The 15,801-nt window shown below is 32.6% G+C and overlaps 3 protein-coding genes and 1 long non-coding RNA gene across 8 annotated transcripts in view; 2 read left to right on the top strand and 2 right to left on the bottom strand.

The window, feature by feature from the left end:
• LOC123009666 (peptidyl-prolyl cis-trans isomerase G-like) overlaps positions 1-3,756 on the bottom strand; it is an 8,586-nt gene extending 4,830 nt beyond the window's left edge. The window contains exons 1-2 of one of the 2 annotated variants that reach the window (XM_044406121.1): positions 3,642-3,752; positions 363-2,868 (exon numbers count right to left, since the gene is read on the bottom strand). In XM_044406121.1, the coding sequence (XP_044262056.1) occupies positions 367-2,868; positions 3,642-3,659 (2,520 nt within the window). In that variant the 5' untranslated portion in view covers positions 3,660-3,752 and the 3' untranslated portion in view covers positions 363-366. Of the gene's footprint in view, positions 1-362; positions 2,869-3,641 lie in introns of those variants that run through there. The other variant, XM_044406120.1, reaches the window with a different exon arrangement.
• A 637-nt stretch (positions 3,757-4,393) lies between these two features.
• Positions 4,394-5,014, top strand: LOC123009895. 2 transcript variants are annotated; one of them, XR_006413051.1, is made up of 2 exons: positions 4,394-4,459; positions 4,515-5,014. It is a non-coding gene; the product is annotated as an uncharacterized LOC123009895 (long non-coding RNA). The 2 variants fall into 2 exon arrangements; XR_006413050.1 differs by having other exon boundaries at positions 4,400-4,459; positions 4,510-5,014.
• A 318-nt stretch (positions 5,015-5,332) lies between these two features.
• On the top strand, positions 5,333-7,249 carry LOC123009641 (kynurenine aminotransferase). Its single transcript, XM_044406088.1, has 7 exons — positions 5,333-5,702; positions 5,751-5,901; positions 5,948-6,184; positions 6,230-6,479; positions 6,530-6,696; positions 6,747-6,933; positions 6,985-7,249. Exons 1-7 carry the CDS (start codon positions 5,602-5,604, stop codon positions 7,209-7,211), a joined length of 1,320 nt encoding a protein of 439 aa, XP_044262023.1. The 5' UTR covers positions 5,333-5,601; the 3' UTR covers positions 7,212-7,249.
• Positions 7,250-8,783: 1,534 nt separating this feature from the next.
• The window catches only part of LOC123009742 (cyclic AMP response element-binding protein A-like), a 23,549-nt gene continuing 16,531 nt past the window's right edge, over positions 8,784-15,801 (bottom strand). Inside the window, exons 2-6 of one of the 3 annotated variants that reach the window (XM_044406251.1) lie at positions 13,812-14,022; positions 12,009-12,160; positions 11,673-11,957; positions 11,463-11,606; positions 8,784-9,567 (exon numbers count right to left, since the gene is read on the bottom strand). In XM_044406251.1, coding sequence (XP_044262186.1) covers positions 9,361-9,567; positions 11,463-11,606; positions 11,673-11,957; positions 12,009-12,160; positions 13,812-14,022 — 999 coding nt within the window. In that variant the 3' untranslated portion in view covers positions 8,784-9,360. Of the gene's footprint in view, positions 9,568-11,462; positions 11,607-11,672; positions 12,161-13,811; positions 14,023-15,801 lie in introns of all 3 variants that reach the window. The other 2 variants (XM_044406249.1, XM_044406250.1) reach the window with 2 other exon arrangements.

The raw sequence follows: 15,801 nt of genomic DNA, 5'->3' as shown, positions 1-15,801 counted from the left end.
AAATACAAAAAAAAAATAAAAAAGTAAAAAATTAATAAGACGTAAAATGTAAAAAACAAGAAAGAGTAAGCAAAAGAAGGAAGAGTATACTTAGCAAAAGAATAAAAGAAGCAAAAAAAAACATAAAAATTCAAAAAATAGTAAGTCAAAGAAAATAAAAGTACAACAAACAAGGAAAATTTGAAACAAAATGTAGAAGAAAATTTAAACAAACAAAAACTAGAAGAAATTTAAAATATCAAAAATGAAACATAAAAATATCAAAACTGAAGTAGAAGATAAAAAAAAGTAGAAGATGTGTGTCCAAAAAAGGAGTCTAAAGGATGGGAAAAATAAAAAACATATTATTTTTTCAGTGAAACTATTTTATTTTTTTATTTTTCTATTACAGTCAGCAAATTTCTTAAGCTTCCTCTCAATTATTTTTTCAAAATTTCTCAACAATTCCTTGTCTGTTTTGCACTGAAGAGTTCCACAATTCTTCTCATTCATCTTGTTTCGAATATAACACCAAAGATTTTTCAACGAATTCTCCTTTTTAATTTTCTTGGTCAAAATAAAATCCAAAAGTTGTTTATCTTCATCGTCTAAAATTTTCCTATCCTCCTCATTGATCACAATACATTTGTCTTTGTGAAAAACGGATTTTGATTGCAATTTTTTGAAGATAGAATTTTTGTTCCATTTTTCCAGAAATTTCTCGAGTCGGACCACAAAACCGGCCCTTTTGACTTGCTCAAAAACCTTGACATTCTTATTAATATCGGACATGTCGGTGACGAGCAACCCAAGAAGAAGATTGTTCAAAATAACGGCCATTAATAACACGAAAAGAGTTAAAACGATTTTTGAGAAACCTTCTTTGAATTGAAAATTGTGAAAATGGGTTGTGGAATTATTTTCTTCCTTCCATGGGGTTTTCATGTAGTCCAGATTTCCGGTGAAGAGAATCACAGTTTCGAAAAGTTTGTGTGATAAATTTTCCCCAACATTTTCATCTGATTTTGAGAATAAAATGAAGAAGCAAATCGCAAAAGCCACAAACTGGACAATGTAGAAAAAAAGATACTTGAGGTAGAAAATGGTACTTTTCAAAATAATTATGTATTTGGCACAGAAAGGGACTTGTTCTAGCATTAGGAAAAAAACCAAATTTGAAGTCAAAACGGCCAAAACAGCCCACACATCGTGGTACCAAACAAACACCCAAAAAGCCACCACAGCGAAAAAAATCTCAACCCAATTTTGAAACTCCTCAAAATAGCTCCATTTATTGGTCACCATTTGCAAAATTTCTTTCAAAATGAACACAAAAAGGAAAAACAGCCCCAAAATTTGGTACCAAACACACCCATGGTCACCCATCACAAACCCGTACACAACAAACCAATTCAAAAAAACATAAAATGAGGAATGGAACAACAAATTGAGGTAGAAGTACCAACACAAGTGGTTCCACTTCCTCAAAATCAGAATTTTAAAAACAGGGTGATCGAAACAAGTTTGCAAATTTTTGGGGAAATTTTCCAAAATTTTTTCACCAAAATTTGAGTAATTTATTTCTACATTTGAGTCGTTTTTGAGGACGCAATCATTGAGGTGGGTGCGGAGCACCTCGGCATCAATCCCCGCCAAAAACTCCCGATCCTCAACTAACGAACCCTCAAACCTCAAAATCCTCAAAATATTTGCCCGGTTGATGAGTCTAGTCTTGTTTTTGAGGGCCGAGATTACTTGATATGTCACATTCTTTTCTTCGAGTAACCGATCCAAAACAATGGAAATGGTATGATTGAGGTGCTCGGATTTCGCCTCGAGTTTTTTGAGGCTGGTACAAATTCTAGTGATTTTAACCGGCGTGAGTTGGTAGTTGTGTAAAATGAGGGCGACTAGAGGGAAATAACCTTTGATAATTGCCACTTCTAGTACTGACAACCCGCCCTCAAATTTCCTCAAAGTTGAGTCAACATCAGCGCCCTCTTCTAGTAAATATTGAACCGATTTTGCCATTCCTTTGGTACAAAAAACCTCAACTAGGTAACTTGATGTTGGTTCCTCACTCTCCTCCTCAAAATCACCCCGACTTTGCTTTGAGTAAATCAAACCACGCCTCAAACAGTACTGAAGCATGGTACAACTTGAATTTTCCTCAATTTCTCCGTCTAAAACATTGACAAAATTTCGGATTTTCTCTTTGAGGAACTTTTCCTCATCCCCACTTTTCAAAATTTCGAACAATCGTACGCCTGGTTCACTCCCGATGGGAGGAGGGAGGGGGGTTTTCCTCCCTTGGAGGAATTCTCGGGGGGTTTTCCCACTCACTGGATCTCGACTCGAATCCAAATCGGGATTTTCCCCCAATAGAAGTTCGACAATTTCCCCAAATTTGCGTTTGAGGGCGATTAAAATGGGGGATTCCCCCCAGAAATCGCAATGATTGAGGTTTATCCCCTTCGTGATCAAAATTGAGGCACATTTTATCATTTCCTGAGTCTCTCTATTGATAATTCGGGTTGCGTATAAGTCATGGCCGCCTTGACACGAAACATGGAACGTTTTTGAGGTTTTTGAGTGGGCGAGGAGGACGTGGAGGGCGTTTTCGGAGAGAAATGTAAGCGAGTTTATGTTGGCACCGGATTGGAGGATCGTTTCAAGAGTTGAGGGATTTGAGGTTGAGGCGATGTAGTGGAGGGGTTCCCAGCCGTACCATGACGGGTCCGCAAAGTCGACTTTTAAGCCCTTTTTGAGGAGGTTTTCGAGGGTTTTGGCAGTAAGTACGTTGGCTGAAACTTGTTTGGCCAAGAGTTTTTCAGGTGATTCGGTTTCAGGATGTTGTTGATCTGAGGATACGTCATTTAGAGGAATATACTGAAATAAAGAAGTAGGAAAAAAATAAAAAAAAGGAAAAATATAATTAATCTCGCAAAAATTTATCACAAAATGCACTTTTCACACATTTATTATTATTATTATTATTATCATTATTTTATTTATTATTATTATTAATTAAAAAATGAGAGAAAAACAGTGTTTTAAGCTCTCGTAAGAATTAATTTTTGTTTGCCACCATCAGACACAAATTTACGCCGACATTACTAGTTTCCATGGTAACCATGCAAAAATTTGATCATTTCCATGGTAACCAATGTCAAATGGTTGTTACAAAATAAATTTGTATACTCCGTTGGCTGAGATAATATAATTAAAAAAAAACAAGCAAGCCTGGAAGGAAAAGAAAAAAATAAAATATATTTAAAAAAAATGTAAAATAAAATGTGGACAAAAAAAAATAAAAAATACAAGAAACGAGAAATAAATGATTAAAAAAATAAGAAATAAAAGTAGGAGTGGTAAAAACAAAAGAACACTATAGAGGGTGAATTTGTGGTGCGAATTTTGGGACACGCTGTATATTCAGAAAATTTAAACAGACAAAAAGTCAAAATAAAATAATTTGCAAAAAACAACAAATTTTGAGTTTATCTGAGAAATATTTCGTAATTTGCACTATTTAAAGTATGATAAACTGACCAACCCATTCTAAGAATACAATCAAGTGGTCTTTTCCTTGTACATAATCAAATTCGAAGAACATTTAAACTCAATTTTTATCACTTATTTATAAAATCTAGTTAACTTACTTCGTCATCCTGTGGCATTTTTTTTTCACTCAAAAACACAAAAATAACTCAAAAAACCTCAAAAAACACGTTTCGATTGAGGAGAAATTCCAACGCGAAGCTAGTCCGAGAACAAACTAATAATAAATCAAGGTCAACGCTTGTGCTTATCATAATATTTATACCAAGTGTCTATAAAAGAACGTATATCCGAGGGTGCTATGTAATTTGCTTTAGCTTAGAATTTTACTACACGTTTAAATGAAGGATTTTGGTGAGGAAAATAATGCAAAAAAAAATAGTATTATTATTTGAAAAAAAAATAAAAACTAGATAAAATTGAGTGAAACTAATGAAATATTTATTATACAGGGTGTTATATATAATAAAGACCCTAACCGATTTTCAGACGCAACCCAAAATACATTCTCAGAGACCACTATCCGTTAATTATTGTTCTGTGTTTAATATTTTTAAAGATATAAACATTTAACACTGTCAAATATAGTTAATCAACAATTATTTTGATTTGAGTTTAATAAACTAAGTTTTTTAAACGTACAAAAAGCAAACTTCACAGTGAGAATGTATTTTGGGTTGCGTCTAAAAATTAGTCAGGGTTTTAATTATAAGTGATTCAGCCAATATTAAATTAACCGCAATTGTTTATTACTTAATATTTAAATCAAACAAAAACAAAAAAACATTGTATTTAATTAAATGTGTGAAGAATCCTCTAGATAAAATAGGCAACCAACTTCACTTAGTTTTAGGTTGGCAGCAAATTGACAATTAAAAAACCCACGTCCTCTGAAAACCCAAATAACAAAGTTGAAACGGTAAAATTGTAATTTATTTATGCAATTACAATAATTTTAATTGATTTTAGTACAGATTAGTGTGAAATTTTATGAGACTGCACTTCCCACTGACCAAAATGCCTCCTTTATACTCGGTTGAGGAGGAAAAACTGATGGTGGATTATATAGTTGAGAAAAACAGGATTTACGATATTAAAGGTGATAGTCTTTGGAAAGAAATGGAGACAAAAAAAATAACAAAAAGGACATGGCAAAGCATGAAACAACGCTTCCGTAAACACATTATTTGGGAGATTCATTTTCCAAAATACGGACTTTCACCCCAAAAAGTCCAATTATTTCAACAATGTTTCCACCGTAATTCTGGGAGAACAGCACAAAAACCCACCACAGAAAAAGAATTCGATTTAATGAACAAATCCTCTTCAGAGGATTCCGATTAGGTTGATTTTATCGATCAATTATCACTTAATCGGAATCCTCTGAAGAGGGGATCCCACGAATTATTTAAGTTTGTTACTTATTTTATTTTTATCGTTATTTTTTTATAATAAAACACTGATTTCCTGTCAACTGTCACTTTTTTCAACTTAACCTAACTATTTTAAATTGAGTTATAGACCGTTTAGTTGTGTTTTTTTCACCTCAAGGTCTTCGTAAAATAGCGAGAAACGTTTAAAGGACTGGATTTCAGGCAAAAATACGCAAATTTTTGACAATTGGACTAAAATTTACAGGAATCTGCACTTGTCCTATAATAAATAAATCAAAACCAACACTTGTGCTTATCATATTATACCAAAAGAACGTATATTTAACACAATTGATTATTAATTAATATTTAAATCGAACAAAAACTAATAAAAAATCATTTTTCTGTCAAAATAGTGATTTTTTTGTTACCAACTGTCTTAGTAAAGTCACTATTTTTTTCTATTTTCTACCACATTAAAAATTCTAATTTTGTTAATTTATACACAAAACAACTCAAAATTTGTTGTGTTAAATAATTGTGCCCCAAATTGTGAGAAAATTCAAAGAAATAGAAAGTGAGGTTAGATTTAACGTCACCTCAAAGTGACCTAATTAATTACACAAATTTATTCTTATCACTGTTATCATAGTGACTGTGCAAAACAAAAACCAAACCAGTTTTTCAGATGGTCAGAAACATCCTGAAATTATCACAAAAAATGTCACAGGAAATCATCAACAAATTCCAACTTCCGGCCCGTTACGCAGGAAGTGAAAAAAGCGTGTGGTAATTAAAAAAACTAATCCAATTTAATTAATCGTAATTACTAATTAGGGTCGAGTACATTCAGTTGGCTGCGGATTACAAACCGTTGAATTTAGGGCAGGGATTCCCCGATTATCCGCCCCCTAAACACGTGACTGATGCTTTAGCCGACGTTGCCAAATCACCCAACTGTCTTCTCCACCAATACACGCGCGGTTATGTACAAATTTGAATTATGGCGCCAAAATTTTGACGTTTGTTTTTAGGGACATCCCCGGTTGGTGTCCGCCATTGCGAGGCTATACTCGCATTTGATTGGTCGCGAGATTAATCCACAGACTGAAGTTTTGACTACATTGGGGGCCTACGAGGCACTTTTTTCCACAATTGTGGGTCACGTGGACGTGGGGGATGAGGTTATAATAATTGAGCCGTTTTTCGATTGTTATGAACCTATGGTGAAGTGTGCGGGGGGACTCCCCCGGTTTATCCCCTTGCGATTGGTTAGTGTCAATGATTTGAATTTCGCGCTATAATTTGAATTTTAGCGCGAAAACGTGACCGGGGATTTACCGAGTTCAGCCGATTGGGTTTTGGATAAAAACGAGTTGGAGGGGTTATTCAACGATAAGACTAAAATTATCATTTTGAATACCCCCCACAACCCCTTGGGGAAGGTTTTCAAGATGGCGGAACTCGAATTAATTGCAAATTTGTGTAAAAAATGGAACGTTTTATGTATTTCAGACGAAGTTTACGAATGGATTGTTTATAAACCCAATAAACATGTCAGAATTGGTAATTATATACTTTGACCTTGAAAAAATAAATGTCAAAATTTTTTTAAGCAACGCTACCTGGGATGTGGGAACGCACAATTACGATTGGTTCAGCTGGTAAGACTTTTAGTGTCACGGGATGGAAACTGGGTTGGGCTTATGGCCCCGCCCATCTCATGGTCAACCTCCAAATGGTGCACCAGAATTGCGTCTATACGGGGAATACCCCGGTCCAAGTCCGATTGTCAAATTTAAATTTCCCGCTTTTTAATTTGTTTTAATCCAGGAGGCCGTTGCTGTCAGTTTCGAGAAAGAGATAGCGAGATTAGACAAAGACGAGTGTTATTTTAACTCAATTTCAAGCGAGTTGGCTGCGAAACGTGATTTTACATCGAAGTTTCTATGCGACGTCGGAATGAAGCCGACGATTCCCGAAGGCGGGTATTTCATGGTCGCTGATTGGTCGCCGTTAGGTACGCAAACACCTGATTGGTTGGTTTGATTTTGGCGCGGTTTTTTGACAGAGTCCAAAGTGGATTTAGCCACAGAGGGGGATAAATACAAGGATTATCGGTTTACGAAATGGATGACGAAACATGTGGGTTTACAGGGGATTCCCCCAACGGCTTTTTACAGTGAGCCGCATAAAAATCTAGCCGAGAATTTTGTGCGGTATTGTTTTTTCAAAAAAGATGAGAATTTGCAAAAAGCCGCCGAAATTTTGCGTAATTGGAAGTGTGGCAAGAATTAAATTGAGGTTTGAATAAAGAATTATTTTTTTGGTTAGAATTTTTACTTATTTTACATAAAATCCCGCCATAAAAAAACTGAAAAATGAATAAAAAATGTCTCAGAAATTCTATTTTTGAACATATTCACCAAATTCAGTTCAATTTTGTCAATAAAAACCCCAAAAAATGTCACAAAAAACTGCAAATTTTAAATATCCCGCCATTTCTAAAATTTTATCATCAAACAGATAGACTACAAATTTTGACGATTTATTAATTAACTCAAAATATGCACAAAATTCGATAAAATAATTACAAGATGTGTCAAAAATGCCTCTTAATAAGCAAAATGCTCAAATTCAATTCAACTTTATTAATAAAAACCCTAAAAAATAGTAAAATTCAAATTTCCCGCCATTAAAACAAATTACCTTAGAAGAAAAAACATAGATGGCACATTTCAATAATTTTTTTTAATCAACTCAAAATGGTGCAAAATTTGATCAAATAACCACAAAACGTGTCCAATATTCGATTTTATAAAAAAAATCGCCAAATTCAGTTCAATTCTATTAATAAAAACCCTAAAAAATGGCACAAAAAATGCAAATTTAAATTCCCCGCCTTTAAAAAGTACTACAGAAAAAAACAGATTTACAAATTTCAACTACTTATTTATTAATTCAAAATGGTAAAAAAATTAATGAAATAACTGCGAAACATGCTCAAAATTCGATTTTATAAGAAAAAACCCTAGAAAATATCATAAATGAATGCAAAATTTAAATTTCCCGCCATTAAAAAACTTAAAAATGAATAAAAAATGATTCAAAAAATCTATTTTTAAACAAATTCACCAAATTCAGTTCAATTTTGTCAACAAAAACCCTAAAAAATGTCACAGAAAATTGCAAATTTCAAATATACCGCCATTTCAAAAAATTTACCATAGAAGAAAAAACATTTTGACGATTTACACAAAATTAGATAAAATAGTGACAAAACGTCTCAAAAATGCCCTTTGATAAGCAAAATGCTCAAATTTAATTCAACTTTATTAATAAAAACCCTAAAAAATTGTAAGATTCAAAATTTTCCGTCATTAAAACATATTACCATAGAAGAAAAAACATAAATGGCACAGAACATTTTTTTTGAACAACTCAAAATGGTGCAAAATTCGATTGAGTAACCACAAAACTTCTCCAATATTTGATTTTGTAAAGAAAATCCCCAAATTCAGTTTAATTCTATTAATAAAAACCCTAAAAAAATAGCACAACTAAATGCAAATTCACATTTCCCGCCATTAAAAAATTTAAAAACGAATAAAAAAATGTCTCAAAAATCTTATTTTTAAACAAATTTACCTAATTCAGTCTAATTTTGTCAAAAAAACCCTAAAAAATATCATAAAAAGTTGCAAAATTTCAAATATCCCGCCGTTTCAAAAAAAATCCCATAGAAGAAAAAACATAGATAGACGAAATTTTGACGATTTTTTATCAAATCAATGTTCGTTGCCTAAGGAACCAAATTTAGCTTGTGTGAAAAATTCGTATCCCGCGTTGGCAAGGTAAATAAAAGTGTTATTTTCGTTTTGCTTTGTTATTTATTTCAATCAAAACGTTACAATAATAGACACTATTGGTACCCACAGTGCGATAAAAGCAAGACACGTCACTAAAATGACAAAAAAAAAGAAAACTGTAATAAAATCGACCCCAAACTCGGAGTAAAATTGCACACAAAAAACAATGTGTTAAAAACCTCTCATTTACACACAAATTGCATGAATAGGACAATAATAAATATGATATAATTAATTAAATTAATTAATTAATTAAAACGTAACACTCATACCTAAAACAGACGAGGAAACGTAATCTAAACCCATTTAAAAATCTCTCTCTAAATTCTAACAAAAAACATTTATATAAAATAGAAACTCTGATAAAATGCAACACTTCGTATATATGTACATTGCACGCCATCTTGGATCGAATCAGTCGAATAAATAAAATGGTCCCAGTGGAAAATTTTAAGGCACACGCTATATACAGCTAATTAAGTACAAAAATATTTGAGCCGCACTATATATATAAAATATAATAAACTTTGGTTTGTGGAATGTTGATGGAAGACATTTCTTTTTTTTGTACTCGATGCCTACTTGATTTGTTTGATCAGTTGCGGGTGTGTTCGGGCGACGATTGCTTGCAACTTTTGCAACTGGTTTAGTAAATTCGTATTTGAGTCTTCGAGACTCTCGATTTTGGTGCGATATTCGTTGTTTTCCGACACTAAAAGCTCCACTTTGCGCTCCAATTGGTCCATGTATTCCTTCTTTTTTCGACGGCTTTCCTGCGCCGAAATCTGAAAAAACAAAATTCAAATTTCCCGCCAATTTACAAGATTTAATATAGAAAAAAAATCAAGTTTCTTGGATTTCTTAATTGTGCAAAAGTCGATCAAATAATCCAAAAATTTGATTTTATAAGCAAAAATACTAGAAAATGTCATAAATGACTGCAAATTCAAATTTCCCGCCATTAAGAAACTTAAAAACGTGTCTAAAATTGTATTTTTTAAACAAATTCACCAAATTCAGTCCAATTTTGTCAACAAAAACCCTAAAAAATGATATAGAAAACTGCAAAATTCAAATATCCCGCCATTTGAAAAAATTTACCATAGAAGGAAAAAACATAGACGTCAAATTTTGACGATTTAATTATTTATTAACTCAAAATATGCACAAAATTCAATCAAATAACCACAAAACGTGTCAAGAATGGCCCTTTATAAGCACAATTTTCAAATTCAATTCAATTTTATTACCAAAAACTAAAAAATACAGTAAAAAAACTGTAAAATTCAAAATTCGCGCCATTAAAAAACGTGTCAAAAATCTATTTTTTAAGCAAATTTCGTTCAATTTTATCAACAAAAACATTAAAAAATGTTACAGAAAACTGCAAAATTCAAATATCCCGTCATTAAAAAAAATTACCACAGAAGAAAAAACATACATAGGCAAATTTTTACAATTTCTTAATTAACTCAAAATATGCACAAAATTCGAAGAAATGTCACAAACTCAAAATACGCAAAATTGTGCAAAATTTGATCAAGTAACCACAAAACGTGTCCAAAATTTGATTTTGTAAATAAAATTTCCACATTTAATTCAATTTTATAAACAAAAACCCTAAAAAATGAAAAATTTGATGAAATAACCGCGAAACATGCTAGAAATTCGATTTTCTACGCAAAAACCATAAAAAACATCATAAATAACTGCAAATTCTAATTTCCCGCAATTAAAAAACCTAAAAATGAACAAACAACATCTCAAAAAGTTTATTTTTTTAAACAAATTCACCAAATTCCGTTCAATTTTATCAACAAAAATCCCACAAAATGTCAAAAAACTGCAAAATTCAAATATATAAGTAGCCATTTCAAAAAATTACCATAGAAATAAAAACATAGATAGACGACAAATTTTGACGATTTATTAATTAACTCAAAATATGCACAAATAAAACAAAAAAATAAATAAAATAATCACAAAACGTGTCAAAAATGCCTCTTGATAAGCAAAATGCTGAAATTCAATTCAACTTTATTAATAAAAACCCTAAAAAATTGTAAAATTCAAAATTTCCCGCCATTAAAACAAATTGCCATAGAAAAAAAAAACATAGATGCCACATTTCAATAATTTTTTTAATTAACTGAAGCCTTAGAAAATATCACAAATGACTGCAAATTCAAATTTCCCGCTATTAAAAACTTAAATACGTATAAAAAATTCTATTTCGTAAACAAATTCACCAAATTCAGTTCAATTTTATCAACAAAAATCCTAAAAAATGTCCCAGAAAACTGCAAATTTCAAATATCCCGCCATTTCAAAAAAATTACCATAGAAGAAAAAATAGATAGCGATTTATTAATTAACTCAAAATACACAAAACTGTGCAAAATTCGATTAAATAACTACAAAACGTGCCAAAAAGTCTATTTTATATGCAAAATCCCTAAAATTGGTGCAATTTTATCAATAAAAACCCTAAAAAATAGTACAGAAACCACCCCAACCCTTTCTTGGTTATAAAAAAGATGTGACGTCACAGTATGACCTTTATTTTTTATGGATGATTTTTTTTATTTATTTATTTATTTATTTATTTTATTTATTTATTTTTTATTTATATATATATATTATTTATGATTTTATACAGGGTGATTGAAATTCAACTTGCCTTATTTTTGATTTTCCTCCGAATTTTCTTTAGGGACTTTTCTTCGGCTTTGGTGAGTGGTAGTCTTGTGGGTACTGGGTACCCCTCCGCGATTAGAGTCCTTTTCTCTTCATCTGTCAAAACTAGAGTCCCCGTCGACCCTTTCTGCAAAAAATCAGAAATTTTTATTGTCAAATTGTCAAAATTATGGTGGGGGGCGGTGCGACTCACCGGTTGGCTGCTGATCAAGGGGGTGTGTATCGGCTGTCGGGTCGCGTGACTCATAATCACTCTCGTATTGGTTTTGCGTACGTTGGGGGAGGGCGGTTGCGAGATGGTGGCGTTGTCTTCGCTGTCTTCGCTGCTGCTACAGGAGGGCGGAGTCGGGGGCAGATGGAAGGCGTGTCCTGGCTCGATTTTAATGTTCAATTTTGGCATGATGCGTTGAGGTATGACGTTATGTGGCGAACTGATGATGATGTTTGAGGAGGGTTTGAGTAGTGATTGGCTGGTTTTCTGCAAGTTTGTGGTTAGGTGTGTGCGGTGGAAGGTGGTGGGCGTGGTTACCATTTCGACGTCGAAATGCAATTCGCTGGTGTTCATGAAACTGGACTGCGGGGAGGAGGGGCATGAGGAGGAGTCGGTCTCGCTCAATGGCTCGTCTTTTATCGTTATTGTGTCTTTTTTCAGCGGCAGGGAGAAGCATTCGTCGTCCATTTCTGCAAAGAAAATTTTTTTTTTCATTGCCAATTTGGGAAACAAATTTTGTTGGGGGCAATTTTTTTTGACAATTCAGGAACCAAAATTTTGGCATAATTAGCAATTTTTATTGTTTTGACAAAAAGTAACAAGATTTTCAAAATTCGAAAAAAATATTGTTTTCCGCGTTGGCCACGAAAATTCACACAACGGTGGGAAAAACATTATTTTTTACATTTAAAATTCGAAAATGCTGTTTCATTGCCAATTTGGGAAACAAATTTTGTTGGGGATAATTTTATGAACAGATTTTGCTCTTTTTGCCAATTGAGGAACCGAAATTTGGCTAAAATTAAGTAATTTCTATTGTTTTGAAAACAACTAACAAGATTTTCGAAATTCGAAAAAAAAATTGTTTTCCGCGTTGGCCACAAGAATTCACACAACGGTGGGAAAAATATTATTTTTTACATTTAAAATTCGAAAATGCTGTTTTTCATTACCAGATTAAATTACGAAACAGTTTTTTATTTTGCCAATTGGGGATCGAAATTGCACAAAATTGTCAAAATTGGAAAAAGCCGGTTCAAAAAATTCGGAAAAAATTTGTTTCTCGCGTTGCAAAAAAATATTTTTTTTTAATTGCCACTTTGGGAAACAAATTTTGTGGGGATAATCTTATTAACAGATTTTGCTCTTTTTTGCCAATTTAGGAACCAAAATTGCCAAAATTTGGCTAAAATTAAGTAATTTCTATTGTCTTGACAAAAACTAATAAGATTTTCGAAAATCGAAAAAAAATTGTATTCCGCGTTGGCCACGAAAATTCACACAACGGTGCTTATTATTTAATCACTGTGGGAAAAAAATATTTTTTACATTTAAAATTTGAAAATGCTGTTTTTCATTGCTAAGTTAGGAAACAATTTTTTATTTTACTAATTGGGACATCAAAATTGCCTACAATTCATTAATTTGTGTTGTTTTGAGCCACAAAATTGTCAAAATTGAAAAAAACGTGTTTTTGAGCCGGTCCAAAAAATTCGGAAAAAATTTGTTTCCCGTGTTGCAAAAAAAATTTTTTTTCATTGCCAATTTGGGAAACAAATTTTGTTGAGAATAATTTTATGAACAGATTTTGTTCTTTTTGCTAGTTCAGGAACCAAAATTTGGCTAAAATTAAGTAATTTCTATTGTTTTGGCAAAAACTAACAAGATTTTCGAAATTCGGAAAAAAATTGTTTTCCGCGTTGGCCACGAAAATTCACACAACGGTGCTTATTTTAATCATTGTGGGAAAAACATTATTTTTTACATTTAAAATTCGAAATTGGTGTTTTTCATTGCCAAATTAGGAAACAATTTTTTTATTTTGCCAATTGGGGATCAAAATTCATTAATTTGCGTTGTTTTGAGCCACAGAATTGTCAAAATTGCAAAAATGTGTTTTTGGGACGGTCAAAAAAACCGAAAAAAAATTTGTTTCCCGCGTTGGCACCAAAAATTCACAACACATTTTTTTTATTTTGCCAATTGAGATATTAAAATTTGACCACAATTAATCAATTTACGTCGTTTTGAGCCACAATTCCAAAAATAATGTTCCCGAGTCGGCCAAAAAAAATCGAAAAAAATTTGTTTCCCGCGTTGGTCGCGAAAACTCGCACCCACCTTCAAGCTTATTATGCGATATGGGCGAGTCGGGTAACGAATCCCCATCCGAGGCCAAACTATACGAATGTTCTGTTTTGATGGGTCTTGTCCCAAGGGCCGCATCTGTCATAAGTCGATCATGGATTATAACCCCCGGCAAATCCTTGTCCATATAACTCCATTCCACGTCTCCGGCGGCGTTCAAACGTAGTACTTCCTGCATGGTCTGCTGTAAAAAAAATAAGTTATGCAACCAAACATACACGAGGGCTAGTCCCAAAGTTGGCCTTGGCCGCGGCCAATGTCAATGAAATCGACGGGACCCGTTACTAGACATTCCGATCGATGCTTAGCGAAAAATTCATCCAGTAGGCGGAGAAATCAATATAAAATTTGGCGCCAATTTCAAATTTTGACATCAAATATCCCCTTAACTTGGTGGAATTTTATAAAAAAAAATTGTTACTATTGGTAAAAAAATCCCAAAAAAGTTATCCAACTGTCTAAAATTGTTATACTGGGTGTTTGAAAAAAATATGTTTTTTTGTTTTTTTTTGTCGTTGAGTGAAAAACATCAAATATCCCCTTAACTTGGTGGAATTTTATAAAAAAAAATTGTTACTATTAGTAAAAAAATCCCAAAAAAGTTATCCAACTGTCTAAAATTGTTATACTGGGTGTTTGAAAAAAATATATGTTTTTTTGTTTTTTTCGTGTCGTGAGTGGAAAACAAGTGACGTAATCGACTTCCGGCGATAATTAAATGTCGCCGCCCCCGCAAGTGTTGTTTTTATCGCCGCCCCCGCCGACACGTGTTTCGTGTGCGAAAATTCATCATCAGTCCTTGGCCCCCGAGTCAACGTCCGGAATCTAGCCATAGATGACCGCTTTGATGGTCACGGCCATGGCGAAAAATCCTACCATTTGCAAGATGACACCGACCCATGATGGGCACTCCAGACGACGAACGAAGGGAGGGGAAAAATTTATTTACGGTTAGATTTGGGTGCGGACAAAAGGTCACAAAGTGTGAGTGTGTGAGAAAATTGAGGGAAAACACACACGAGGTGAATAATTGAGGAGGAATTTCGGTGGGTTGTTGCGTCATGGGTTTCACGTGCGGTGAGGTTGAGGTTGGCAATACTGATTCATAAGTTCATACTCCGATCAGTAATTTTTCGCACATTGATTAAATACTTGTCAATTTTTTTAAATTTATCATTTTGGCAATATTGATTAATTCTGAAAAAAATAAAGAAAAAATAAAATCCCCAAATTACGGGTACATTTTTGTCACTTTTGACGTATTTCGCAAGTTGAAATTCTGATTTCTGACTTATGTTGGTAACAATGTGGCTATTAGGTTGGTACTATTGATTAAAAACCTCAAATAAAACTATAGAAGTTGTTCCAGTTTTGGCATTTCTGGTCAAAATACTTAAAAGTAAAAGTCCCTAAGTTAATTAAAACTACATTTTTGTGTTGGTAGCATAGCCAACAAAAATTCCCCCAAAAAGATAATTGTTTTAAAAATCCCAACTCACTTCAAATTTTTTACAATTTTTATTTAATTTTTATTTCTAATAAAATCCCTAGAATTAATTGTGTTTACAAAAATTTTTGATTTTTGAGTAAATTATTGTTGTAAAAGTCCCTAAATTAATTAAAAGTACATTTTTTTGTCTTGGTAACTAACATACTCAATAAAAATTCCCCAAAAACATAATTAAAAAAAAATCAAATTCAGAAAACTAAAAAGTAAAAATTATATAGACTAAAAACACTAGAACTAATTATTTTTACAAAAAAGTTTGTGTTTTGACAAAATTATTGTCGTAAAAGTCCCTAAATTGATTAAAATTCCATTTCTTTGTGTTGGTAGCACCCAACAAAAAATAACTGTGTTAAAATTGATTTAAAAAATCAAATTAAAAAAACTAGGAAGTTACCATAAATATACAATTTTTTTCAATGTTGCCAATTATCATAAAAAAAACAAAAACGTTGT

This window comes from Tribolium madens, unplaced genomic scaffold, assembly GCF_015345945.1.
Source record: "Tribolium madens isolate multiple individuals breed KSU strain unplaced genomic scaffold, Tmad_KSU_1.1 Scaffold_7;HRSCAF=85;Tcas5.2_LG10, whole genome shotgun sequence".
Taxonomy (NCBI): Eukaryota; Metazoa; Arthropoda; class Insecta; order Coleoptera; family Tenebrionidae; genus Tribolium; species Tribolium madens.
Note: the sequence above shows the minus strand (reverse complement) of the source record. Positions and strands in the feature narration are given on the sequence as shown.

Bases quoted from the DNA above. Each gene is read 5' to 3' on its own strand.
- LOC123009641 (XM_044406088.1), top strand. From the start codon at position 5,602: ATGGTCAGAAACATCCTGAAATTATCACAAAAAATGTCACAGGAAATC. The intron at 5,902-5,947 runs GTACAAATTTGA...GTTTGTTTTTAG, and splicing joins ACCAATACACGCGCGGTTAT to GGACATCCCCGGTTGGTGTC. The intron at 6,934-6,984 runs GTACGCAAACAC...GTTTTTTGACAG, and splicing joins CGCTGATTGGTCGCCGTTAG to AGTCCAAAGTGGATTTAGCC.